This window comes from Elephas maximus, chromosome X (assembly GCF_024166365.1).
Source record: "Elephas maximus indicus isolate mEleMax1 chromosome X, mEleMax1 primary haplotype, whole genome shotgun sequence".
Classification (NCBI taxonomy): Eukaryota; Metazoa; Chordata; class Mammalia; order Proboscidea; family Elephantidae; genus Elephas; species Elephas maximus.
In genome coordinates this window covers 24,024,427-24,050,906 of record NC_064846.1, presented here as the reverse complement: position 1 = coordinate 24,050,906, position 26,480 = coordinate 24,024,427, and the positions used below count along the sequence as shown (strand labels likewise).

The 26,480-nt window shown below is 42.1% G+C and overlaps 1 protein-coding gene across 1 annotated transcript in view; it reads right to left on the bottom strand.

Annotated features, from left to right (window-relative positions):
- Nucleotides 1-25,631, bottom strand: part of FRMD7 (FERM domain containing 7) — a 36,879-nt gene extending 11,248 nt beyond the window's left edge. The window contains exons 1-7 of the mRNA XM_049873039.1: nt 25,584-25,631; nt 24,704-24,808; nt 23,886-23,928; nt 21,435-21,468; nt 18,911-19,008; nt 1,348-1,462; nt 685-832 (exon numbers count right to left, since the gene is read on the bottom strand). Coding sequence (XP_049728996.1) covers nt 685-832; nt 1,348-1,462; nt 18,911-19,008; nt 21,435-21,468; nt 23,886-23,928; nt 24,704-24,808; nt 25,584-25,631 — 591 coding nt within the window. The remainder of the gene's footprint in view (nt 1-684; nt 833-1,347; nt 1,463-18,910; nt 19,009-21,434; nt 21,469-23,885; nt 23,929-24,703; nt 24,809-25,583) is intronic.
- Between the last annotated feature and the right edge of the window lie 849 nt (nt 25,632-26,480).

Below are 26,480 nucleotides of genomic sequence, written 5' to 3'. Positions count from 1 at the left end.
CCCTTGTCCCCTAGCCTCCTCTTCTTCTTCCATGTAGTATAAAATGACAAGGATCAAGGGTTAGAATGGAGTGGGTGACAAGTCTCTCTTGGGAACAGGTAATGCCTGTGATCCATTTGGTCTTTGGCTCATCAATGTGACTCTCATGCTGAAAAGTTTACAGCCAAATAAATGAGATCAAACTCAATTGGCCCAGTATGTACCTCACCTGATTTGTAACTTACGTCAGTCCTCTAATTTGGCCTTGGGGGTCAGTGGGTCTGAGGTCACCCCTTTTTCTCTCATAAGTGAAATCAACAACTGAATTAGAATACCACATGTTGGACCCCTCAAGTGGATTTGGACAAGGTGAAAGTATTTGTTGTAACAGCATAAGTTTTTAGGATGCCCAAATCCATATTGTTGTTTAGTGTCTACAAGTTTCAAGGAGTCTCTTGACTTCATCTCCCCACCATGTTGGCCGGATCTAATCTGTGATCTCCTCAGAATCAAAACTTTCAATTGCAGACTGCAAATGGAAACAAAGCACATTGAGGGAAGAAAACTTTCCAAAGCATTTTCAAGCATTAGGTCCCTTTCTGGCTGGTGGTAAGGCTGAGGGGTGGGGTCACCTTGGGAACAAACACCCGGGTTTGAGCAAAGATAATCCCCTAAGCTGAAAGCTTCAAAGGAAAGAGTTATTACCCGTAACACCAATACGCCCATGTGAGCAACAGCCAGGTGGATCTGCATTCCTTCACCATCACTGGCAGGGTGAGGCCTGATGCCATACATATCCTGCTTTCTCGCAATGTCCAGTAGGAGAATGTCAGATTCAGCTGGGCTCCTACCACTGCAAGGGGAAAGAATTTATGAGCCTAATAAATCCAACAAAAATGACGCCTCTATCCTGAGAGTTCCAATGGAGCTCAGCATTTTCTTGAGCCTGAAGCTTCTCAGACTTAAAGGCTTGGTTTGAAGAGTATGTCCTCAGCGTTAGTGCTCCCTAGAATTCTTACCTTCCGTGTGGAGATCCAGGTTCAATTCTTAGCCAATGAACCTCATATGTAGCCACCACCCTTCCGTCTGTGGTTTTGTGGTGCTACAATGCTGAACAAAGTTTCAGCAGAGCTTCCAGACAAACATGGACCAGGTAGAAAGGCCTGGCTATTTACGTCTGAAAATCAGCAAATGAAAACCCTATGGATCACAAAAGTCCAATTCACAACTGATCATGGGGGGTGGTGCAGGACTAGGCAGCATTTCATTTCATTGTGCATGGGGTTGCCAGGAGTTAGGGGCCAACTTGATTGTAGCTAACAGCAACAGCAACAACTGGTGGAATCAGGTGCCAATTAAAGTACTTACATGTGTTTCTGATGAAAGTGCAGGATCTTGCTCTCTAAACAGTCTTGGTTTGGTAAGTACCGGGTTTGTGCCAGATGTTTCCTATCTGTTTCTTCATGAAAGTCTCCCAGTTCTGCTGCATGACAGAAAAATGACATTTTTCACATTACCATTGAAGAGTTAAGCAATGGATCACCCAGCAGACCCTCTGACCTCCTCCAAATAGCCTTTCCTTTGTAGCCAGTGCACCCCAAGGCCCGCCATCCCATGCTCTATGCATATTTATTACGTCTCTATAGGGGAGAAATAACTCTTTTCCAAATCAGAAGTAGTGGGTTGCTATGAAGTGTCACTGTAAGTCACGGGCACAGCATAGGTCTTAAAGGCTTCAGGATCACAGCTGAATATTTTGTTAGGATTTTCTTCCCCCAGATTCTGTTTATGATCTTCCCTACTTCCAGTTAGCCTGTGACCCTCCCTCCATCCTGATCGTACATTATCAAGAAAGGGGCAACATAAACGCCAACTACAATGCAAGCCAGTCACAGCCAATTCATCACTCTATACAATGAGAATCTAGTAAAACTCCAGTTATCTGGAAACCCCAGGAGATGAGTCATTCTGGAAAGTTGGATTTTCCAAATAGCTGGTAATTTATCACTGATGGCAATTTATTCTTTTCTAGGTGTCCCCAGTTTACCATTGCAAACATCTATTGTTAGCACTATGCCTTCAGAGGCAATTGAGGGATTTAGGATTATCTGTCCGACAGTAAATGGCCTCAGGTTGTTTCGCCTTTTGAATTCTTGTATCTTCTTATAGTTTTTATGCCTCTTCCCTCTGTGTCAGATTGATGTGAATTACTTCTTTGTCATTGACTTCCCTTGAAGAGCTCTCCACTTTGTTTTAAATTATGAGTTTCAATCTACCATAAGATGAGAACCCAGATATTCAAACCTATTAGTACTGTATGTACTATAAGAATAAATAGACTCTCCGTGGAACCCAGTAGTGCTCTCCTATTGAGTAAAATACATGGGCATTGGGACACCTAGTTTGAGTGCTGGAAGGTTTTTCATCTTGGTTTTCCATTGTGTTTTAGACAGGTGACAGGCTCATTTTCAGACAGGTGAGGTGTGACTATATGTATACTTCAAAATCACAGTCACCAGGAGTGGGTGGGTAGGGGAAAGGGGGAAGTTATTGCTTAAAGGTGATGAAAAAACTTGGAAATGGATAGTGGTGATGTTTTGGACAACATGGTGAATGTAACTGATGTCACTGAAGAGTACGTGTAAATATGGTTGAAATAACAAATGTTTTGTTATATATAACCACACAAAAAAGCTAAGAACAAAAAGAAGCTAAGTATGCGTACAGCTAAGGGTGCTTCAAGAGAGGTAGTAAGATATGAGGCTGAAAAGCAGCATAGCGTCAGATGGAATTTGGCAGTCATGCTTAGGAGGCCATCCTTGAGTTCACAGGCAAAAAGTATCAATTCCTAAACAATTTTAAAGCAGAGGAAAAATGCTGGAAAACAGATTTGAGAAAGATCCCTCCAGGAAAAATATGGAAGACTCATTCATCCATTTATCAGATATTTGTTGAACATCTACTATGTACCAGGCAAAGCTCCAAACAGCTGGGGATACAGCATAGACCAAAACAAACCAAAACCCCTGCCATCACAGAGCTTACATCTGAGTGAGGAAAGACAGACAATAAGAAAATAAATGAGTAAAGCATATTTTGTCACAGGTAATAAGTCCTATGAAGAATATTACAGCAGAAAGAAGGATTGGAATGAAATGGGGAAGAAATGTGATTTTAAATAGAGTGGGTCAGGAAGACCTCACTGAGAAGGTGGCATCTACACCTCAGCAAATAATCTGAGGAGCTGGTCTATATGAAGAAGAACATGGCATCAGAAGTGGAGGAAGACTCATTAACAACCTGTGATATGCAGATGACACAACCTTGCTTGCTGAAAGCTAAGAGGATTCGAAGTACTTACTAATGAAGATCAAAGACTACAGCCTTCAGTATGGATTACACCTCAACATAAAGAAAATAAGAATCCTCACATTTGGACCAATAAGCAACATCGTGATAAAAACCTGAAACCAAACTCGTTGCCTTTGAGCCAATTCCGATTAATAGAGGCCCTATAGGACAGATTAGAACTGTCCCATTGGGTTTCTAAGGCTGTAAATCTTTACAGAAACAAACTGCCACATCTTCCACCTGCATAAGGGCTAATGGGTTCAAACCACCAACCTTTCGGTTAGCAGCTGAGCACTTAACTGCTGAGCTACCAAGGCTCCTCAGCATCATGATAAAAGGGAGAAAAGATTGAAGGTGTCAAGGATTTCATTTTACTTGGATCCACGATCAACATCCATGAAAGCAGCAGTCAAGAAATCAAATGACATATTGCATTGGGCAAATCTCCTGCAAAAGACCTCTTTAAAGTGTTAAAAGCAAAGATGTCACTTTGAGGACTAAGGTGCACCTGACCCACGCCATGGTATTGTCAGTCGCCTCATGCAAAAGCTGGACTATGAAGATGGAAGTCTGAAGAAGAATTGACACCTTTGAATTATGGTGTTGGCAAAGAATATTGAATATATCATGGACTGCCAGAAGAATTAACAAATCTATCTTGGAAGAAGTACAGTTAGAATGTTCCTTAGAAGCAAGGATGGTGAGACTTCGTCTCACATACTTTGGACATGTTATCAGGAGGGACCAGTCCCTGGAGAAGGACATCAAATGGAGGTCAGTGACAAAGAGAAAGACCCTCAGCGAGGTAGACTGACACAGTGGCTGCAACAATGGGCTCAAGCATAGCAATGATTATAGGGATGGCATAGAACTGGGCAGTGTTTTGTTGCTGTACATAGGGTCACTATGAGTCGGAACCAACTCAACTGCACCTAACAACAAAAGCACATTCTAGTTAAAAACCAAACCAAACCTTTTGCAATTGAGTTAATCTTGACTCATAGCAAACCTAGAACTGCTCCATAGGGTTTCCAAGGAGTGGCTAGTAGATTCGACCTTTTGGTTAGCAGCTGAGCTCTTAACCACTGTACCACCAGGGCTTCACATCCTAGTTAGTTGGTCTAATAATGTATTCAGTGCTTCTACTCCACCTCCTAGTCATTGCATAGTGCCTGGGATCTTAAAAGCTTGCAAGCAGCCATTCAAGGCACAACAATTGGTCTCTATTCCACTGGAGCAACAGAGGAAGAAGGAGAGTCAGGGGTAAGAAGAGGAAATGGAATATGAGGCTAAGTGCGTCCATGAACAACTGCCTCCTTTGCCATGAGACTAGAAAAACTAGATGGTGCCAAGCTACCATTACTGAACATTTTCATCAAAGATTCCATAGAAGAATCCTAATCAAAATGGAAAAAATGCAGAACAGACTTTCAAAAATCTCATGGACTTTCTGGAGCCATGGAGGCTGGATGAACCCCTGAAACTATTGCCCTGAGATAGTCTTTAAACCTTAAAGAAAAAATATCCCCTGAAGTCTTCTTAAAATGAAACAATTGTTTAGCTTACCTGGTAAAGAATATCTACTTGGAGCATTAGGTTTTTTGTTTTTTGTTTTTTACTGTGGTTTAAGTGAAAGTTTACAAATCAAGTCAGTCTCTCACACAGAAACTTATATACACCTTGCTACTCCCAATTGCTCTCCCTCTAATGAGACAACCCGCTCCCTCCCTCCACTCTCTCTTTTCGTGTCCATTTCCCCAGCTTCTAAACCCCTCTGCCCTCTCATCTCCCCTCCAGGCAGGAGATGCCAACATAGTCTCAAGTGTCCACCTGATCCAAGAAGCTCACTCCTCACCAGCATCCCTCTCCAACACATCATCCAATCCAATCCCTGTCTGAAGAGTTGGCTTTGGGAATGGTTCCTGTTCTGGGCCAACAGAAGGTCTGGGGGCCATGACCACCGGGGTCCTTCTAGTATCAGTCTGACCATTAAGTCTGGTCTTTTTATGAGAATTTGGGGTCTGCATCCCACTGCCGTCCTGCTCCCTCAGGGGTTCTCTGTTGTGTTCCCTGTCAGGGCAGTCACCGGTTGTAGCCAGGCACCATCTAGTTCTTCTGGTCTCAGGATGATGTAGTCTCTGGTTCATGTGGCCCTTTCTGTCTCTTGGGCTCATAATCACCTTGTGTCCTTGGTGTTCTTCATTCTCCTTTGATCCAGGTGGGTTGAGACCAATTGATGCATATTAGATGGCTGCTTGCTAGCATTTAAGACTCCAGACGCCTCTCACCAAAGTGGAATGCAGAATGTTTTCTTAATAGATTTTATTATGCCAATTGACTTAGATGTCCCCTGAAACCGTGGTCCCCAGACCCCTGCCCCTGCTACACTGGCCTTTGAAGCATTCAGTTTATTCAGGAAACTTCTTTGCTTTTGGTTTAGTCCAATTGTGCTGACCTCCCCTGTATTGTATGCTGTCTTTCCCTTCACCTAAAGTAGTTCTTATCTACTATCTAATTAGTGGATGCCCCTCTCCCACCCTCCCTCCCTCCCCCCTCTCGTAACTACAAAAGAATGTGTTCTTCTCAGTTTAAACTATTTCTCAAGATCTTATAATAGTGGTCTTATACAATATTTGTCCTTTTGCAACTGACTAATTTCACTCAGCATAATGCCTTCCAGGCTCCTCCACGTTATGAAATGTTTCACAGATTCATCACTGTTCTTTATCGACGCGTAGTATTCCATTGTGCAAATATACCATAATTTATCTATCCATTCGTCCGTTGATGGACGCCTTGGTTGCTTCCACCTTTCTGCTATTGTAAACAGTGCTGCAATGAACATGGGTGTGCATATATCTGTTCGTGTAAAGGCTCTTATTTCTCTAGGATACATTCCAAGGAGTGGGATTGCTGGATCGTATGGTAGTTCTATTTCTAGCTTTTTAAGGAAACGCCAAATTGATTTCCAAAGTAGTTGTAGCATTTGACATTCCCACCAGCAGTGTATAAGTGTTCCAATCTTTCCATAGCCTCTCCAACATTTATTATTTTGTGTTTTTTGGATTAATACCAGCCTTGTTGGAGTGAGATGAAATCTCATTGTAGTTTTGATTTCCATTTCCCTAATGGCTAATGATCGTGAGCATTTCCTCACGCATCTTTTAGCTACCTGAATGTCTTCTTTAGTGAAGTGTCTGTTCATATCTTTGAGCATTATGTTCTTTTAAGATTTATCTGTATGAGATCAAATTGACAACAGCAACTTGAAAGATTAGACAAGAACCTGAGGGGACAGTGAGTCTATGAACAACTCAAAAAAGGAGGGTGAAAATGGTTACACAACTCGAAGACTAATCATTGTGACTGAATTGTACATGTAGAAACTGTTGAATCGGTGTATGTTTTGCTATGTATATTCTCAACAAAAAATAAAATAAGATGAATTATATATATTAAAAAAAGGTGGCATGTGAGCAAAATGTAAATGTAATTATCTGGAGAATGACCTAGAGACAGAAAACATTTAATGGCAACAGCCCTGACGGAGTAACTAGCGTGTTCAAGGAAAAGCAAAAAGAATAGCATAGCTGGAAAAGAGTGGTAACAGGGAGAGCAGTTGGAAATGAAGTACCAGAGGTAATTAATAGGGGGCCTGTGATAGCTGGAAAATGCACCTACTAAGATGTCCACATCCTTGTATCTAAAAAAAAATAAAAATAAATTTTCTAGAACCTATGAATGTTATCTTATATGGAAAATTAACTTAGGAAATACGAGTAAATTAAGGATATTGAGATGAGGATATTACCCTGGATTATCTGGGTGGATTCTAAATCCAGCCATGTTGTTGTTGTTAGGTGCCGTCAAGTCGTTTCCGGCTCATAGCAACCCTATGCACAACAGAACGAAACACTGCCCAGTCCTGCGCCATCCTCACAATCATTGTTATGTTTGAGCCCATCGTTGCAACCACTGTGTCAATCCACCTCATTGAGGGTCTTCCTCTTTTCCGCTGACCCTGTACTTCACCAAGCATGATGTCCTTCTCCAGGGACTGATCCCTCCTGACAACATGTCCAAAGTGTGTAAGATGTAGTCTCACCATCATATGTGTCCGTATTAGGGCGAGGCACAGGGAGATTTGAAACAGACACACAGAGGAGGAGGTGGTACAAAAATGGTGGCAGAGATTAGAGTGATGTGGCCACGAGTCAAGGAATACCAGCAGCCACCAAAAACTGGAAAAGGCTAAGAATGAACTTTCTCCTAGAGCCTCTAACACTGATTTTAGACTTTTGGTTTCCAGAACTGTGAGAGAATAAATTTTTGTTGTTTATTTTTAAATCACATTATATTTAAAATCTCCATATAAAAACTTCCTTTAAGATGAAACAATGGCTGTTTTCCTTATTTTATTACCAATACTGATAAAAGTACCAAAAAAAAAAAAACCAAACCCATTGCCGTCAATTCGATTCCGACTCATAGCTACCCTATAGAATGGAGTAGAACTGCCCCATAGGGTTTACAAAGAGCGCCAGTGGATTCAAACTGCCGACCTTTTGGTAAGCAGCCATAGCTCTTAGCCACTATACCACCAGGGTTTCCGATAAATATACAAATCCTATCAAAACACAATCAGGCCAAGATGGCTTCATCAATTAATTATATCAAATATTTAATCCTTCATAAACTCTTTCAGAAAATAGAAGAAGAGGGAATACTTCCCAACTCATCCTATGAGGCCAGTATTATCCTGACACCAAAGCCAGAGAAACATATCCCAAGAAAAGAAAACCACAGATCGATATCCTTCATGAATATAAAGACAAAAATCCTCAACAAAATACTAGTAAACCAAATCCAACACTATATTAAAAAGACTATACCAGATTTATCCCAGGAATGTGAGGTCAGTGCAACATATGAAAATCAACTAATGTAATACACTATAAAGGACCAAAAAACACACAATCATAGATGTGATGTAGAAAAAGCATTGGGAAAAAATCTAACACCCATTAATGATAAAAACTCTCAACAAACTAGGAACAGAAGGAAATTTCCAAAAAGAATTCACAATGAAAAGGAAGAATTAAAACTTTGCTTGCAATCAACATGATCCTGAATGTAGGAAATCCTAAGGAATGCCTCCCACACTAAAAAATACTAAAACTGATAAATGAGTTCAACAAAAGGTAGCAGGCTATAAGATCAAAATGTTACTGTGTACTGTTGAGTCGATTTCAACACATAGCAACCCATAGGACATAATAGAACTGCCCCATAGGCTTTCCTAGGCTGTAATCTTTATGGAAACAAATGGCCAAGTCTTTTCCCCCAAAAAGCCACTGGTGGGTTCGAACTGCCGACCTTTCGGATAGCAGCTGAACACTTAATCATTGTGCCACCAAAGCTCCTTTTAAGATGAATGTGCAAACAGTAATTGTATTTGCATATAGTAGGATTGAAAAATCCAAGAATGAAATTAAGAACACAATTCTATTTACAAGAGCATCAAAAATAATAGAATACTTAGGGATAAATTTTAGCAAAAGATGTACAAGGCATGTACACTGAACACTACAAAACATTGCTCAGAGATTTTTTTTTTTATTTAAATAAATGGAGGGACATTTCATGTTCATGAATTGTTGTTGTTGTTAGGTGCCGTTAAGTCAGTTCCAACTCATAGTGACCCTGTGTACAACAGAACGGAACACTGCCCTGTCCTGCACCATCTTCATGATCGTTGTTATGCTTGAGCTCATCGTCACGCCCACCATGTCAATCCATCTCATTGATGGTCTTCCTCTTTTTCACCCTCACTTTACCAAGCATGATATCATGCTCTAGAGACCGATTCCTCCTGATAATATGTCCTCGCCTCTAAGGAGCATTCTGATTGTACTACTTCCATGACAGATTTGTTCATTCCTTTGGCAGTCCATGGTATATTCATATTCTTCGCCAACACCATAATTCAAAAGTGTCAATCCCTCTTTGGTCTTCCTTATTCATTGTCCATGGATCAGAAGACTAAATATTGTTAAAATGGCAATTCTTCTGAAACGTATCTATAAATTCAATGCAATCCCCATCATAATCCCAGCAAGCTTTTTTTTTTTTACGAAATTGACAAATGATTCTCAAATTTATATGGAAATGCGCAGGACCCAGAATAAACCAAAACAATTATGAAAATGAACAAAGTTGGGGTATGTCTTAGTTACCTAATACTGCTATAACAGAAATACCACAAATGGATGGCTTCAACAAACAGAAGTTTATTCTTTCACAGTCCAGTAGGCTGCAAGTCCAAATGCAGGGCGTTGGCATCAGGGGAAGGTTGTCTTAGTCATTTAGTGCTGCTGTAACCGAAATACCACGAGTGGATGGCTTTAACAAAGAGAAATTTATTTTCGCATAGTTTAGTAGGCTACAAGTCCAAATTTAGGGCATCAGCTCCAGAAGAAGACTTTCTCTGTTGGTTCTGGAGGAAGGTCTTTGTCATCAACCATTCCCTGGTCTAGGAACTTCTCAGCGCAGGAACCTCGGGTCCAAAGGATGTGCTCTGCTCCCAGCACTGCTCTCTTGGTGGAATGCAGTCCTCCTGTCTCTCTGCTTGCTTCTCTTTTTTATATCTCAAAAGAGATTGACTCAAGACACAACCTAATCTTGTAGATTGAGTCCTGCCTCATTAACGTAACTACTAATAATCCCAACTTATTAACATCATAGAGATAGGACTTACAACACATAGGAAAATCACATCAGATGACAAAACGGTGGACAATCACACAATACTGGGAATCTTAGCCTAGCCAAATTGACACACAGTTTTGGGGGACACAATTCAATCCATAACAGAATACATACACTTCCCCATTTCAAAACTTAATACAAAATTACAGTAATCAAGACAGTGTTCTAATGATATAAGGATTAGACAAATAGATCAATGAAACATAATTGAGAGTTCAGAATAAGCACTTTCATTTATGGCCAATATGACACAAAGGTGCCAAGACAACCCAATGGGGAAATAGTAGTTTTCAAGGAATGGTGCTGGGACAATTGGATATCCATAGGCAAAAGAATGAAGTTGGACTCTTACCTCACACCATACACCATACAAAAAATTCACTCAAAATGGATCATAGACCTAATGTAAAATGTAAGCCTATAAAAGTTCTAGAAGAAAACTTAGGAGAAAATCTTTGTGATCTTGGATCAAGAAAGAGTTCTTAGATACAACACCAAAAGCATGATCCATTAAAAAAAATTGAGAAATTGGTCTTCAGCAAAATTAACATTTTTTGCTCTGCAAGAGACACTATTAAGAAAATGGAAAGACAAGCCATAGATTGGAGGAAAATATCTGCAAATTACATATCTGATAAAGTAATTGTAACCAGAATCCATAAAAATATCTTAAAATTCAATAATAAGACAACCACCCATTTAAAAATAGATTTGAATCAGCATATCACCAAACAAAACATATGAATGACTAATGAACGCATGAAAAGGTACTCAACATCATTATTCATTAAAAAATACTAAAAATAATCACAATGAAATACCTCTTCACACCAACTAGAATGGCCATAAAAAATAAAAATAAACCAGGTAATACTAAGTGTTGGTAAACAAGTGGGGAAATTGAACTCTCATCCATTTCTGATGGGGTTGTAAAATGGTGCAACCAATTTGGAAAACAGTTCAGCAGTTTCTTAAACAGTTAAACATAAATGTACCACATGACCCAGCAATTTTGCTCCTAGGAATCTATCCAAGAGGAGTGAAAACACGTATCCACACAAAGACTTGTATGCCAATGTTAATAGCAGCATTATTCATAATAGTCAGAACTGGAAATAATCCAAACCGGATAAACAAAATGTGGTACAGTGAAATGTGTGAAAGCCAGAACTTGGTGGCACTGCCTTGTTTTTCCAGGTCTCGAAAGTTTTCCACCTTTGACAGGATGCAGTCTTACACTTTTCTATCCCTCATTTTAGGGGAAAATATTTACATTTTCCTTCTCTGACAGGTTTCACCTTACACTGTTCCAGCTTTCGCAGGTTTTACTGTATAGCCATAAAATGGAATACTGCTCAGCAATAGAGAGGAATGAACTGCTGTGATACATGCTAGAACATGCACAAATTTCAAAAACATTACACTAAGTGAAATAAGGCAGATGCGAAAGACCACATATTTTATGAAATGTCCAGAACAGGCAAATCTATAGAAACAGTAAATTAGTGTTTGCCTGGGGCTAAGTGTGGCAACAAGAAGTGACTGCAAATGGGCACCATGGATTTCTTTTGACGTGATGAAATTGTTCTGAAACTGGATTGTGGTCATGGTTGCATAACTGTAAATACACTAAAAATCATTGTGTCGTACACTTAAAATGGATGAATTGTATAGTGTGTAAATTATAGTTCAACAGAGCTGTTTTCTTTTTAATCATACGTGCACGCACACACACACACACCACTCAATCTTTCTATTTATTAAGTGCAATGGCCTCATGTACACCCTAAGGAAGAAATAAGAACACCTAAGACTGTGTTTGTTTTCCTCTCCATGCAAGAGGATGACAATCTAGGAAGATAACCATGACATACACATGGGTGACCCACTAAAACCCACTGCCGTCAAGTCGATTCCAACTCATAGTGACTCTATAGGACAGAGTAGAACTGCCCCATAGAGTTTCCAAGGAGCGCCTGGGGGATTTGAACTGCCAACCTCTTGGTTAGCAGCCGTAGCACTTAACCTCTACGCCACCAGGGTTTCCATACATGTGGGTAAGTATCACCAATTAGAGAAGGTAGCAAGTGTATGGGCACCTTCCCTACCATCTACCACCTGCTCCAAACTACCATACTCTCCCTCTCCTGCAATAACCCCTTATCTGGTCTCCCCACTTCCACCGTTTCCTCCTAAGGTCTATTCTCACCATAGCAGCCATCGTGATCCTATTAAAACCTAAAAAAAACCTCAGCGCCATTGAGTCAATTCCAACTCATAGCGACCCTATAGGACAGGGTAGAACTGCCCCGTAGAGTTTCCAAGGAGCACCTGGCGGATTCGAACTGCCAACCCTTTGGTTAGCAGCCATAGCACTTAACCATTATGCCACCAGGGTTTCCTTGTATTATTAAAACCTAATTCAGATCATTTCACTCATCTGCTTAAAATGCTCCAGTGACTTCCCATCTCATTTAGAGTAATGTTTCAGGTCTTTAATATGGCTTTCAAGGCCTTCCGTGATTACTCCCTCCATTCTCACTCAGCTCCAACCCTCACGTTGTTGTCGTTGTTGTGTGCTGTTGTTGTTTTGTTGTTCAGTGCCATCAAGTTGGTTCTGACTCATAACGACCCTATGCACAACAGAATGAAACACTGCCCGATCCTGCGTCATCCTTACAATAGTTGTTATGCTTGAGCTCGTTGTTGCAGCCACTGCGTCAATCCATCTCGTTGAGGGTCTTCCTCTTTTCCGTTGACCCTGTACTCTGCCAAGCGTGATGTCCTTCTCCAGGGACTGATCCTTCCTGACAACATGCCCAAAGTATGTAAGACGCAGTCTCGCCATCCTTGCCTCTAAGGAACATTCTGGCTGTACTTCCTCTAAGACGGATTTGTTTGTTCTTTTGGCAGTCCATGGTATATTCAATATTCTCTGCCAACACCACAATTCAAAGGCATCAACTCTTCTTCAGTCTTCCTTATTCATTGTCCAGCTTTCAGATGCATATGACATGATTGAAAATACCATGATTTGGGTCAGGCGCACCTTAGTCTTCAGGGTGACATCTTTGCTCTTCAACACTTTGAAGAGGTCCTTTGCAGCAGATTTGCCCAATGCAATGTGTCTTTTGATTTCTTGACTGCTGCTTCCATGGCTGTTGATTGTGGATCCAAGTAGAATGAAATCCTTGACAACCTCAATCTTCGTTTATCATGATGTTGCTCATTGGTCCAGTTGTGAGGATTTTTGTTTTCTTTATGATGAGGTGTAATCCACACTGAAGGCTGTGGTCTTTGATCTTCATTAGTAAGTGCTTGAGGTCCTCCTCACTTATAGCAAGCAAGGTTGTGTCATCTGCATAACGGAGGTTGTTAATGAGTCTTTCTCCCATCCTGATGCCCCGTTCTTCATATAGTCCAGCTTCTCGGATTATTTGTTCAGCATACAGATTAAATAGGTATGGTGAAAGAATACAACCCTGACACACCTTTCCTGACTTTAAACCATGCAGTATCCCCTTGTTCTGTCCGAACAACTGCCTCTTGATTTATGTAAAGGTCCCTCAGGAGCACAATTAAGTGTTCTGGAATTCCCATTCTTTGCAGTCTTATCCATAGTTTGTTATGATCCACACAGTCAAATGCCTTTGCATAGTCAATAAAACACAGGTAAACATCCTTCTGGTATTCTCTGCTTTCAGCCAGGATCCATCTGACATCAGCAATGATATCCCTGGTTCCACATCCTCTTCTGAAACCAGCCTGAATTTCTGGCAGTTCTCTGTCGATATACTGCTGCAGCCGTTTTTGAATGATCTTCAGCAGAATTTTGCTTGCGTGGGATATTAATGATATTCTATAATTTCCACATTCGGTTGGATCACCTTTCTTGGGAATAGGCATAAATATGGATCTTTTCCAGTCAGTTGGCCAGGAAGCTGTCTTCCATATTTCTTGATATAGACGAGTGAGCACCTCCAGCGCTGCATCTGTTTGTTGAAACATCTCAATTGATATTCCATCAATTCCTGGAGCAGCTTGGACTTCTTCCTTCAGTACCATCGGTTCCTGATCATATGCCACCTCTTGAAATGGTTGAATACCAACTAATTATTTTGGGTATAATGACTCCGTGTATTCCTTCCATCTTCTTTTGATGCTTCCTGCATTGTTTAATATTTTCCCCATGGAATTCTTCACTATTGCAACTCAAGGCTTGAATTTTTTCTTCAGTTGTTTCAACTTGAGAAATGCCGAGCATGTTCTTCCCTTTTGGTTTTCCATCTCCAGCTCTTTGCACATGTCATTATACTTTACTTTGTCTTCTCGAGAGGCCCTTTGAAATCTTCTGTTCAGTTCTTTTACTTCATCAATTCTTCCTTTTGCTTTAGCTGCTCGATGCTCGAGAACAAGTTTCAGAGTCTCCTCTGACATCATCTCGGTCTTTTCTTTCTTTCCTGTCCTTTCAGTGACCTCTTGCTTTCTTCATGGATGATGTCCTTGATGTCATTCCACAACTCGTCTGGTCTTCGGTCACTAGTGTCCAATGCGTCAAATCTGTTCTTCAGATGGTCTCTAAATTCAGGTGGGATATACTCAAGGTCATATTTTGGTTCTTGTGGACTTGCTCTGATTTCTTCAATTTCAGCCTGAACTTGCACAGGAGCAATTGATGGTCTGTTCCACAGCCAGTCCCTGGCCTTGTTCTGACTGATGATATTGAGCTTTCCCATTGTCTCTTTCCACAGACGTAGTCAATTTGATTTCTGTGTGTTCCATCTGGCGAGGTCCATGTGTACAGTCGCCATTTACGTTGGTGAAAGAAGGTATTTGCAATGAAGAAGTCATTGGTCTTGCAAAATTCTATCATTCCATCTCCGGCATTGTTTCTATCACCAAGGCCATATTTTCCAACTACTGATTCTTCTTCTGTGTTTCCAACTTTTGCATTCCAGTCGCCAGTAATTATCAATGCATCTTGATTGCACGTTCGATCAATTTCAGACTGCAGCAGCTGATAAAAATCTTTTATTTCTTCGTCTTTGGCCCTAGTGGTTGGTGCGTAAATTTGAATAATACTTGTATTAACTGGTCTTCCTTGTAGGCGTGTGGATATTATCCTATCACTGACAGCGTTGTACTTCAGGATAGATCTTGAAATGTTCTTTTTGACGATGAATGCAACACCATTCCTCTTCGAGTTGTCATTCCCAGCATAGTAGACTATAGGATTGTCTGATTCAAAATGGCCAATACCAGTCCATTTCAGCTCACTGATGCCTAGGATATTGATGTTTATGCGTTCCATTTCATTTTTGACGATTTCCAATTTTCCTAGATTCATACTTCTTACATTCCAGGTTCCGATTATTAATGGATGTTTGCAGCTGTTTCTTCTCATTTTGAGTCGTGCCACATCAGCAAATGAAGGTCCTGAAAGCTTTACTCCATCCACGTCATTAAGATCCACTCTACTTTAAGAAAGCAGCTCTTCCCCAGTCATCTTTTGAGTGCCTTCCAACCTGGGGGGCTCATCTTCCAGCACTGTATCAGACAGTGTCCTGCTGCTATTCGTAAGGTTTTCACTGGCTAATGCTTTTCAGAAGTAGACTGCCGGGTCCTCCTTCCTAGTCTGTCTTAGTCTGGAAACTCAGCTGAAACCTGTCCTCCATGGGTGACCCTGCTGGTATGTGAGTACCGGTGGCATAGCTTCCAGCATCACAGCAACACACAAGCCCCCACAGTATGACAAACTGACAGACACGTTTTGTGTGCAGTAGAGTGAATTCCAGCTCATAGCGACCCTATAGGACAGAGTAGAACTGCCCGATAGGGTTTCCAAGGGGCGCCTGGTAAATTTGAACTGCTGACCTTTTGGTTAGCAGCTGAACTCTTAACCACTGCACCACCAGGGCCCCTGCTCAACTCCATCCTGCCACAAAAGCCTTCTTGATGTTTCTCAAGCACCTCAGGCACGCTCCCACCTCAGGGTCTTTGCATTAGATGTCCTCTCTGCTTGTAACCCTCTTCCACCAGATATCTGCATGGATTGTTCTCTGACCTCCTCCAAATCTTTGTTCAATTGCCACCTTCATGGTGAAGCCTACCCGGACTACCTTATTTAAACATTCCGTACCCACCCCCAGCATTCCTCATCTTCTTTCCATGCTTTATTTTTCTCCCTAGCAGTTATCACCTTCTAACATACAATATAATTTATTCACTTACTTTAGTTATTGTCTGCCTCTCCTCCACTGCCATAGTGTGAGCTCCATGAGGTCAAGGATTTTCATCTGTTTTGTTCATTGTTGTATCACCAGGGCCTAGAATAGTATTTGGCCTGTGGTAGGTGCTCAACAAATTTTTGTTGAATGAATGATGAAGAGTTACTAAGAGAGTTCATAAGAGGTAGACATCGTTTGGAATGTGCAAATTGTTTTTGTGAGGGAATATCTGGCTAGAAAGGAGCCCTGCTGGCACAGTGGTTAAGCACTTGGTTTGTTAACTGAAAGACCAGTGGTTCAAACCTACCAGCCGCTCGCTCCTGGGAAGAAAGATGTGGCAGTCTGCTTCTGTAAAGATTACAGCCTTGGAAACCCTATGGGGTAGTTCTATTCTGCCCTACAGGCTCACTATGAGTCAGAATTGACTCAAAGGCAATGTGTTTGGTTTAGTACTATATATACAAATAAAATTACTGTGTTTATATTGACCTTAAAAGGAGACTTGGTGGCACAATGGTTAAAGCACTCGGCTGCCAACTGAAAGGTCAGCAGTTGGAATTCATCAGCTGCTCTGCAGGAGAAGATATGGCAATCTGCTTCTGTAAAGATTACAGCCTTGGAAACCCTATGGGGCAGCTCTATTCTGTCCTATAGGGTCACTATGAGTTGGAATCGATTCAACTGCAACAGGTAATGGTATCTGGCTAGAGCAGAGAGGTGTGTAAGAGAGACTTAAGTAGATGAGAAGGCTAGAATATGCAGGTCTTTGAATGCCTGGGCCGTAGCGGGCATACAAAGAATATTATTGAGTGAATGAATAAATGAACAAACGAATGAGGAGTCTGGTTACATTCTGCACATTACCTTGGAATCCAGTGACATAGAGTCTGGTATGAACCACTTGTAAAGAACTAACTCATTGAAACTTTAGGTAATTATCCTGAACCATCATCCAAACCAAATTATTTATATCAACACCACCCTCATTCTCTACCTCCAAACTGCAATATATTGAATTTCCACGTATTGACAAACAAAATACCCTCTAGAAAAGCTAAAGTGCATTGTGGTATGCCAGAAATAACCACTAAAGAATGTCCAAATTCTTAATGCTGAAGAGTTAAGAATGCGATTGGGCTCCTCCCTCAGAGGCTGCCTGGGGACTCCAAAGTCCCTAAACTGCCTGCCTCAACAGGCTGTTAGCAGCTTGTGGAGAGGGTTAAATCTGTCAACACTGCTCTTTCTATCTGCCTTGCCCCCTACCCCCTCCTTCCAGTGCAAAGCACAATACCTGACATGTGATTAGTGTCCTTAGCATTCAAGGCTTTTCAAAATGATGCTTCATTTTCAACATCTCTCCTAAACAGACCCTATCCTTGAGCTATACTGGGTCACTTAAACTTCTTGTTGTCCCCCTACCATCTTCTTCATTCTGTTATCTCTGCCTATCACTACTTATCAAATTCCTATGTGTCCCTTCAAGGCCAAGTACAAAAGTCACCTCCTCCATAAGCCTTCCCTGATTACTATTGTTCTCACTCCCTACTACCCTCCTGAGATCCTGGTGTTCTCATCATCTGTCCCAGCCAGGAAGCTCTTAGTGTACACTGATTTAGATACCGTCCTTACTTAAGCACTTGATTCTTGGAGTTTCCAATGAAATCAGAAATGTACCATTTCTGGACTGTCGGCAAGGTAAGGGGTAGAGGTCAAAAACGAACTTATGATTCTGCAGGACTAGTAAGGAATAGCCTATCCTTGGGAGGCTTTTCTAGGAGAGAGAGGAACTCCAGCCACCCCCAGAAGAGAGAGACACTATCTCCCGCAGCCTTGGCCCTGTTCTTAGAGCTGCAGGAGTGGTCTAGCCCAGAGTCACCCCCTCCCTGGCAGGCCCCTGCTGTTCCCCAGGCCTCCTTCTCCCTACCTCCTCTATTATGCAGTCTAGTACGACTTGGTTGAACGTACAGTCTAGCACAATGACTGGGCGTGGGGAACTATAATAGAAGCCTGGGGCCTTTTTCCGTTTCAGCCTCTCTCCACCTGCCATGCCCTGTGCTTTGTTCTCTGGAACCGTGATAAAGAGCAACACAGAAATCACATCCAACGTGACAGCGTGCTGCAGAGGGCACACATCAGGATTTATCCTGGGGCAAGCAGGGGGTGCGGGGGCCTGCCTGGCAAAGTCCATGCCTGAATTAGTCCAAATCAGCCCCCAGACAGCAAACCCAGAGCAGTGGAAGGGGAAGGTTGGACAGAGGAGCGTGAAAATCAACACTTTCTTTTAATCTACACAACCACTCTGTGAGAAGGTATTCTTGTCACTATTTTAAAGGTAAGGAAACTCAGGCTCAGAAAGGGGAGAGAACTTAACCAGCTGAAAGGTGATAGAGACAGGTTTCAAACCCAAATCTCAGTGACTGCAATGGCCAGCTTCTTTCTGCTGGACCATTCTGTTTCTCTATATCTTATTCAGGCTTTCTCTCCCCTGTAAGTCCTAACATGGGGATGGGCATGCTGGGGTGCTCAGTTCCTTTGCTTGGTTCTCTACCTGGCTAACAGCCCCAAAGCAAAATTTTACTACTTACATTGTAAGATGTGAGACACCATCAACGCTGTACAGTTGTCACTGCATGGAAGCTTTCCTAGAGCCAAATCCTTCTTTATTTGAAGAGTGAAAAGATACCTGCAAAGCAGTTGGGAAAAACTTCTTGAGAAAGAAACAGGAACAAGAAAGATGCATTTCCCCTCTCCCAGATCCACGCTGGTTAAAGAAAGAGAGGACGGTCCCAGTCTGTGAGATGCCTTTTTGGGGGTGGTGAGTAATGCATAGACTTTGCTTCAGTCCCAAACCAGCCCCAGACCACAACTCGACTGATCCAGCACTTTGGCAGGCCTGACAACCATTAGGAGTCACCCAGGCCAAATCCACCCGCCAACTTGAGGGAGTTGGCCACGTAGCAAAGCCACATACCCAGCTAGAGAGAAAAGGAGATTCGGCAAGAATAAATCTGCCCAGGAGGCCAGTACTGCACTGTTTACAAAATACTTTCAAATACTCATTGACATAATAAGTTTCAAGGCTGACAGGACAGGGACAAACACCTCATTTACAACTATGGAAAGAGAGAGGTTGGGGGATTTTGACTAGACCGTATCACCCAAAGATAGTTAAATTATGGCTGGAACTCAGGTCTGCCACTGAATCCAGGCTACCCCTTGCCCAAAGATTGTGTTTCAGAAATCAAGGACGTGAGGCTATGTTTCTGCCTACGTTTTTCTTTTTTGCCTGGACCACCCTCTCTATATGGCCAGAGCCCGGCAGGATGTTTTGCACAGAGTAGGTATGTAATTTATTTTTCCTGGATAGAACTAAGCCCTTCTCACCAAAGGCTCATCAGGGAACAATAAAATGAAGGTGGGTATCCAGGGTTTTGCCAAACAGATAGCATTTGCCCCACAATTTGAAGCCTTTGTCAAAGGAGAACCAACTTCTGCAAAGATGTGTATAACAAAGACTACTGCTGACTGCTTTCTCCCATGTTCTAAAATTGGTTCCAATATTTTATATTACACATTTATTGACTATCTACTTTGTGCATTGTCTAGTATAAGATGTGATTTATCTAAACAAAGTTCTATCTGGATGTTTTTTGATTTTTACCATTTAAGCCTGGAAGGTAGTGTGGTGAATCAAAATTAATTGCAGATGATAGATAGACATCCAGATTAGAAAAAACAGGTAAATTAGTAGGTGATTATTCAATTTACAAAAGCATTTATCATTATAATCCTACAAATTTTGAGCTCCCCTAATGCATTAGAAATGATTCAATTAGAGAAATTATGTTTGCACAGCATTCTCAGAAACCCATGACTTAGCCCCAAACAAAGCATCCTTGTAAAGTCAACTACAGTTAAATATTCTTAAATGGACCAGAGGGAGGGGAAAAAATAAAGGAAGCCTAGCCTTTGCCCATTTTCAAATATAGATGTATATGAGAATTATCAGCCTCAACTGCTAAAGGGAAAGTGAATTTCCTTTTACTCCCAGCAAGAAAGAAACTTGTCATTTGACATATGCCTTGCTGTTAAGAAGGCAGCTGCCTGCTAGAAATACCAAATCCTTGCTCTGAACAGCTGATGAATCATTTATCATCACATTGATTTTCTCTTTCTTTTCTTTTTTTTTTTTTGTGAAAGTTTATCTCCATCAAAATTGGTCACAATTTGAAACTCCTCCGAAATGGGTTAGCAAATGCAAACTGATATAGGTACTAAGGTATCAAGTTAACTGGGAAAGCAGCCTACAACTCACAAATGGAGAGAGAGAGAGAAAGTAAAGGAAGGTTTGTGAAAAAGTAGCTTCTGCAAAGGCTCCTCAGAAAAGAAATCCCACTGAACAAAAAGGATGAAGACGAAATGTTGGGGGCAAGATTTCAGGAAGAGTAACTGCCAACTTCCTGTGATCTTAGACAAGTCACTTTAGCTCCCAGGGCATGTTTCCTCACCTGTAAACCAAGAGAGCTGGACTAGATTATCTCTTAGATTCCTTCCAAGTGTTTAAGAGTTTAAGTCTAGAAAGCAGAGGAAGGTTTTGGGGAGTGTTAGGCTGACTATATTTTTGCAGAAGTAGGTTGGCATTATAATTTTATAGGGCCTTATTCATAACTATTTGTCATCATATACAGCAGGTTTCGTCTGGGGCTGTTTCTGCGTTACATCCATATACACCCATTGTTTGCAATATCTGTGGAAATCGGCTGACATCATACCTGTGTAGTCAAGCTGCCTCTGACTGATACACAAATGCAGTGAAGGCAAGCACGCTTATTGTTGCAGTAGTCAATGGCATAACCCCCAAACAGGCACCCAGGCTGACTACCACTTCCAGACTCCACCCATCCTCCTCCCTGCTGTCCCCACCCTTTGGCAGATTAGTATCTGGGAGACCAGCCAGGCTCTCCCTCTCTCCAGCTCTTCATCATCTCCCAGAGAGTGACGTAAAGCCAAAACTTTCAAAGAGACTTATAAGCCCTTCCCTGCTGAACAGAGAACAATGGCTCTTAAGTAACATCACGCGGCAGACACACAGGTAAGTAAGTACGCTACCTTGTCAGCTCTTCCCGCAGGTGTCCAGGATCCACTGGGAAAAATTTCACCATAAATTTGAAAACAACCTCCTTAGGATCTTAAAACACAATTATCTCCATAAGTTTTATTTTAATATCCATCACAACAGTTACAGGTCTTTATACACACACGTATCCCCCTCTCCTCCTCCCCATGACTCCCTCCCACAAACTTTTCTTTTAAATTTCAATTTTTCACACATAAAAGGTATTGCTATTTCTGGATTGTGTCTGTATGTGGATAACAATTCTCCCTCTCTCCTTTTGAGTTTGTTTTTGTAAAGATGTGCCCCTTTGGGGGCCTACTATGTCCTCTCCTAAGAAGTGTCCCATTTAGAAAAAGGTACCACTTGCTACATGGAATTCTGCATCCCTGGTTGACAGAAGGGCCAGCTCCAGCTGGGGCAGGTGAATATCACCTGTCCTAAGGGTCTCGTAGGGTCCTAAGGATCTGTAGGGTCACTATAAGTCAGAATTGACTCAATGGCAATGAGCTTGGGTTTGGTTTGAAGGATCTCATAAAGGGAACTAGAAACAGGATGAACTGATGCCTCCATATTTCATAAAATCTAGTATATTAAGAAAACGCATCTGCCTACCTCCACATCTACTTGCATTAGAAAATAAGAACCTTTTTGCATCAAAAGCAAACACCTGCATGCATAATTAACACCATTTGTTCAATAAATATTTGTCGAGTGCCTGTTATGTGCTCAGCAGAGCACTGAGCAGGCCCTGTGAGTAAAACGAAGACTAAGGGTTCATAGGCTGGTGGAAGAGACAGACAGCTACACAGACAATTTCACAACCACAAAGGCAGTTGGCTGTAAGCACTGCGTACTGTGGAAGCACAGAGGGACAAAAGTTTGGAGGAGTTTAAGGAAGGCATTCCGAGGGAGGGGTTGCCAGATCTAGCACAGGATCCCTACTTAAATTAAAGAGCCCTGGTGGCACGATGATTAAGTGCTCATCTGCTAACCAAAAGGTCAGCGGTTCAAACCCACCAGCCCCTCTGCGGGAAAGAAGACCTGGCGGTCTGTTCCCATAAAGATTTCAGCCTAGGAAACCTTAGGGGGCAGTTCTACTCTGCCCTATAGTTTCGCTACGAGTTGGAATCAACTTGAAGGCGTGCAACAACAACAACGGTTAAATTAGAATTTCAGATAAACGACAATTGCATGGGATGTACTTGTACTAAAAAGGGTACTCTTTGTTTATCTGAAACTCAATTTAGTTGAGCGTCCTATATTTTCTCCTACAATCTTACAGCTGAAATTAATTTTGTCAAAGTCAGGAGAAGTAGGGAGACAAAGTGGTCAGTGGCAGAGATAAAACTAGAAAGGTAGTCAGAGTCCAGGGCTTCATGTACCATGCTAATAAATTTAGATTTTGGTCTAAGGGTAATAGGGAGCCATGGAAGGGTTTTAAGCAGGAAAGCGATATGGCCAGGTTTGTATATTCAGTGGATCCATCTGAGAGTGGTATAGATGATGGATTGTTGCAGGAGGGTCAGTTAAGAATTTGTTGGAATAACGATATGACAAATGATGGGCATGCGGTGGGAACAGACAGAACCCAGGGAAGCACCAACATGTAAAGAGCAGGTGGAGGAAAAGAAAGCAGCAAAAGAGACACTAAAACAGGGTTTCTCAAAGTGTGGATTGCAATCCCCCTGCATCAGAAACACTTGCAGAATTTATTAAAAATGCAGGTTGCTCATTCCTTCACAAAGGTTCCTAGGTGGCGCAAATGGTTAAATGCTTGGCTGCTAATCAATAGGTTGGAGGTTGAAGTCCACCCAGAGGAACCTCAGAAAAAAGGCCTGGTGATCTACTTTTGAAAGGTCACAGCCATGGAAACCCCATAGAGTGCAGTTCTACTCTGCATCAGAATCGACTTGAGGCCCAAGAATTTGCATTTTAGCAATAAATCCAGGTGATCCTAATACGCAATGAAGTTTGAGAACCACCACACTAGGTTGCAATATGCTAGGGGAAAATATTTCCTACATAGTAAAAAAAAAAAAAAAAGGCACTCAAATATGAACTGAAGTAAATGGACAATGCCTGTGACAAGACACAAGAAAACAGCTTCAGGCCGAAGGTGAATGACATTGCAGATTGACACCAAGGATGTGTGAAGATTTGCAGTGCAAAGCGGGAGATATATTCATAGAACCGACCCACAAAGTGCTATAATCACCAGGGTTCTTCAAATTTACTCAAAGACCCAGCTGCATGATTTCCTTCATCTCAGGCAAAATTAAAAGGATTTTTTAAATTACTAAATTTCCTGGATTTATGAAGGCTTGAAATAATACTTCAAAGCCCTTCTCTCCCGTTATGTTAAGGTGAGGAATCGTGTGGTATAGCTGAAATATTTTCAAGTTGTAACCGGGAACTATATTCCTTGAGTGATTTTCCATACTTACTTTTTACTTGCTTTGTTATGGGCTTCAGAAGTTCCAACCAAACCTGTAATAACAGTAACGAAAAAATTGGTAGAACACGGTATTGAGTGCAGCGTTTTCTCTTTGTTTTTAGTAACAGAAAAAGGTCGACACGAAATAAATAACAGAAATCTAAAGACTTGTAAAGCTAGTTAGAAACAGCAGCGTCAAAGAGATGACGTACCTTCACCACACTCAATCTGCCGCTTGTATTTTCCTGATGACAGTGAACATTGTTGATCTACAAACACTTTGTTGTTGACATTTAAATTGGTGCTCCTCTGTCTCAGTAGGATGGCAGGGGTGTCACATACAAGGCTCATTAGTTGCTACAAAGGCTAGTGAAGGCATTTGGCCCCACATTTGAATCCTACACCTCCCAAATGCCAGCTTAAAGGCCTTTCCAGAAAGGTGCCCAGATTACAGACATGGCAAGGCAGGAACCTTTGGGAGGAATCTGGAGCTGAGAGGGGGAAAATGAGATTCCCCTGGATATACTTTGCTGAAGTTAGTAGTCTTAATTCTGGGGGTTAAGGTTCAGCCTCTGGAAAGTCAAACTAGATAGAGCATAGGTCATGGCTCACAGAGTGACAAAATAGGAGCATGGGGCAGAAGAGTTTGGCTAACTTGTATGACCTTTCATAAACGGGAGGAGGGATATTTACTCAATCCGATCATTTGCAAGGGTGTAAATGCTTTTTCCTTCTTTAATCAGGTGTTTGAGCCCTACATACCTGGCCACAGACCCCACTGAGAAGCAATTTCGAGACACAAAGAACCCTGTCATGAAACCAACTTACTTTATTTCCAGAATGGCTGCAGAATTCTAATCCAAAATATTCCTTTTCGGCAAGATTTAAATGGCTGCAACTCAGGTTAAACAGCGCCTTTCCAGATGACTTTTGCTACACAAAACAAAGAGATCATAGCACAGTTTTCATTCCTGCTTTTGTTAGTGCAGTATGGAATAAAGGGTAGAAGCAAGCAAGACTCTCGGTCAGCACTGGTTCCTTTAAGCGCCGTTTGGAAGACCTCCTAAATGCTGTTGGGTTTTCCAGGTAGATACACCCATGTACCTATCTACAGATTGTTTTAGGGACACCCCTAAAAGAGCGTCACACTAATGACAAATCCTCCAGGGAAAAGACAGTCTTTCACTTAACTATGGCTAGGTCTGCAAATCTACCCTTTCATCTGAATTCTCTAGTCAATTCGTCCCACAGACAATTTGAATGATTTCCGCCAAACTGACAGGTAGTTTAATCAAGATGCAAATCTGACCCTATCACTCCCCTGTTTAGAATCCTTCAGTGGCTCCCCACCGGATAAAGTCTATAGGCCTTAGTCCAGAAGCGGGGCCCTCCCTCTCTCCCTCACGGGGGCCCTGCCTGCTCCAGTCCCCTCTCTTGCTACTCCCTGCCTGATACCTTCCGCTGGAATAATAATGGCAGCCTGCTCATAGTTCCCCACACATATCAACTCATTTGGTGCCCCCATGCCTTTGCTCATAGTCGTTCCTTCTACACAGACCTCCCTTCCCACCTATCTTTGGTTTGGCCTATTCCTACTCAGCTCAGATGTCATCTCCCCGGGAATGCTTTCCCTGATCCCTATCAGCAGCCAGCAGCGGGTTGAACCAAGGGCAGGCCCCCCCTCATGCTCCCACATACCCTGGCTTACCTCAAACATAAAATGGCACTTCTTAAATCGGATATCTATCTTCCCCATTAGACTGGATTCCTTCAGAGCAGGAACCTTGCTTTCTTTTTCTTGTTACTCACCAGGTCTAACTCAGAGCCGGGCACATAGTAGGGGCTTTTGAACGTGTGTGTTCATCCAACATGAATTTACTCCTATGAACTCCTTGAGTCAATTTCATGTGGCAGCTTTGCCCACCAAATCTGTATATGGCATACTCCTTCCACCACATTAAAAAAAAAAAAAACAGTGCCATCCAGTCGATTCTGACTCATAGCGACCCTATAGGACAAAGTAGAACCGCCCCCCATAGAGTTTCCAAGGAGCACCTGGTGGATTTGAACTGCCAACCCTTTGGTTAGCAGCCGTAGCTCTTAACCATTGTGCCACCAGGGTTTTGGTCCACCACATAAGGCGCCACATATTTGTTTTCTTTGTAAAGCCCATGCATGGTGAGCATAAAATAACCCCTTTCTTAAGCTTCTGAGAAGAGGGGCTTTGAAGAGCTCTCTGATAATCTCTTTGCGCTGAGTGTAGCTGTGGCTCATCTTCAGCAGCCACCACTGCTGAGCCCGAGGGTTACTGTTGGCAGGGAGGCTTGTGACGGGAAAATTGGGCCCTGGCTGATAGGCGCAAGGACATGCTGCTGAAAACCCCTAGTTAAAGCCGAGTCACACAGTGCCTAGGGTGCTGCAATGGGAGCCAGATGCAGGGAAATATAGTTGGAAGTCACCAACCCTTAGAATTACCAGCAACCTTGAGAGGTCAGAGAGTCCATTCACCCCCACTACCCCACCCCCACCCCCACCCCCACCCTCTTCCTCAAGGCTGCACCACACAGAACAGAGCTCACATCTGGGATTTAATAGCTTCCAGGAA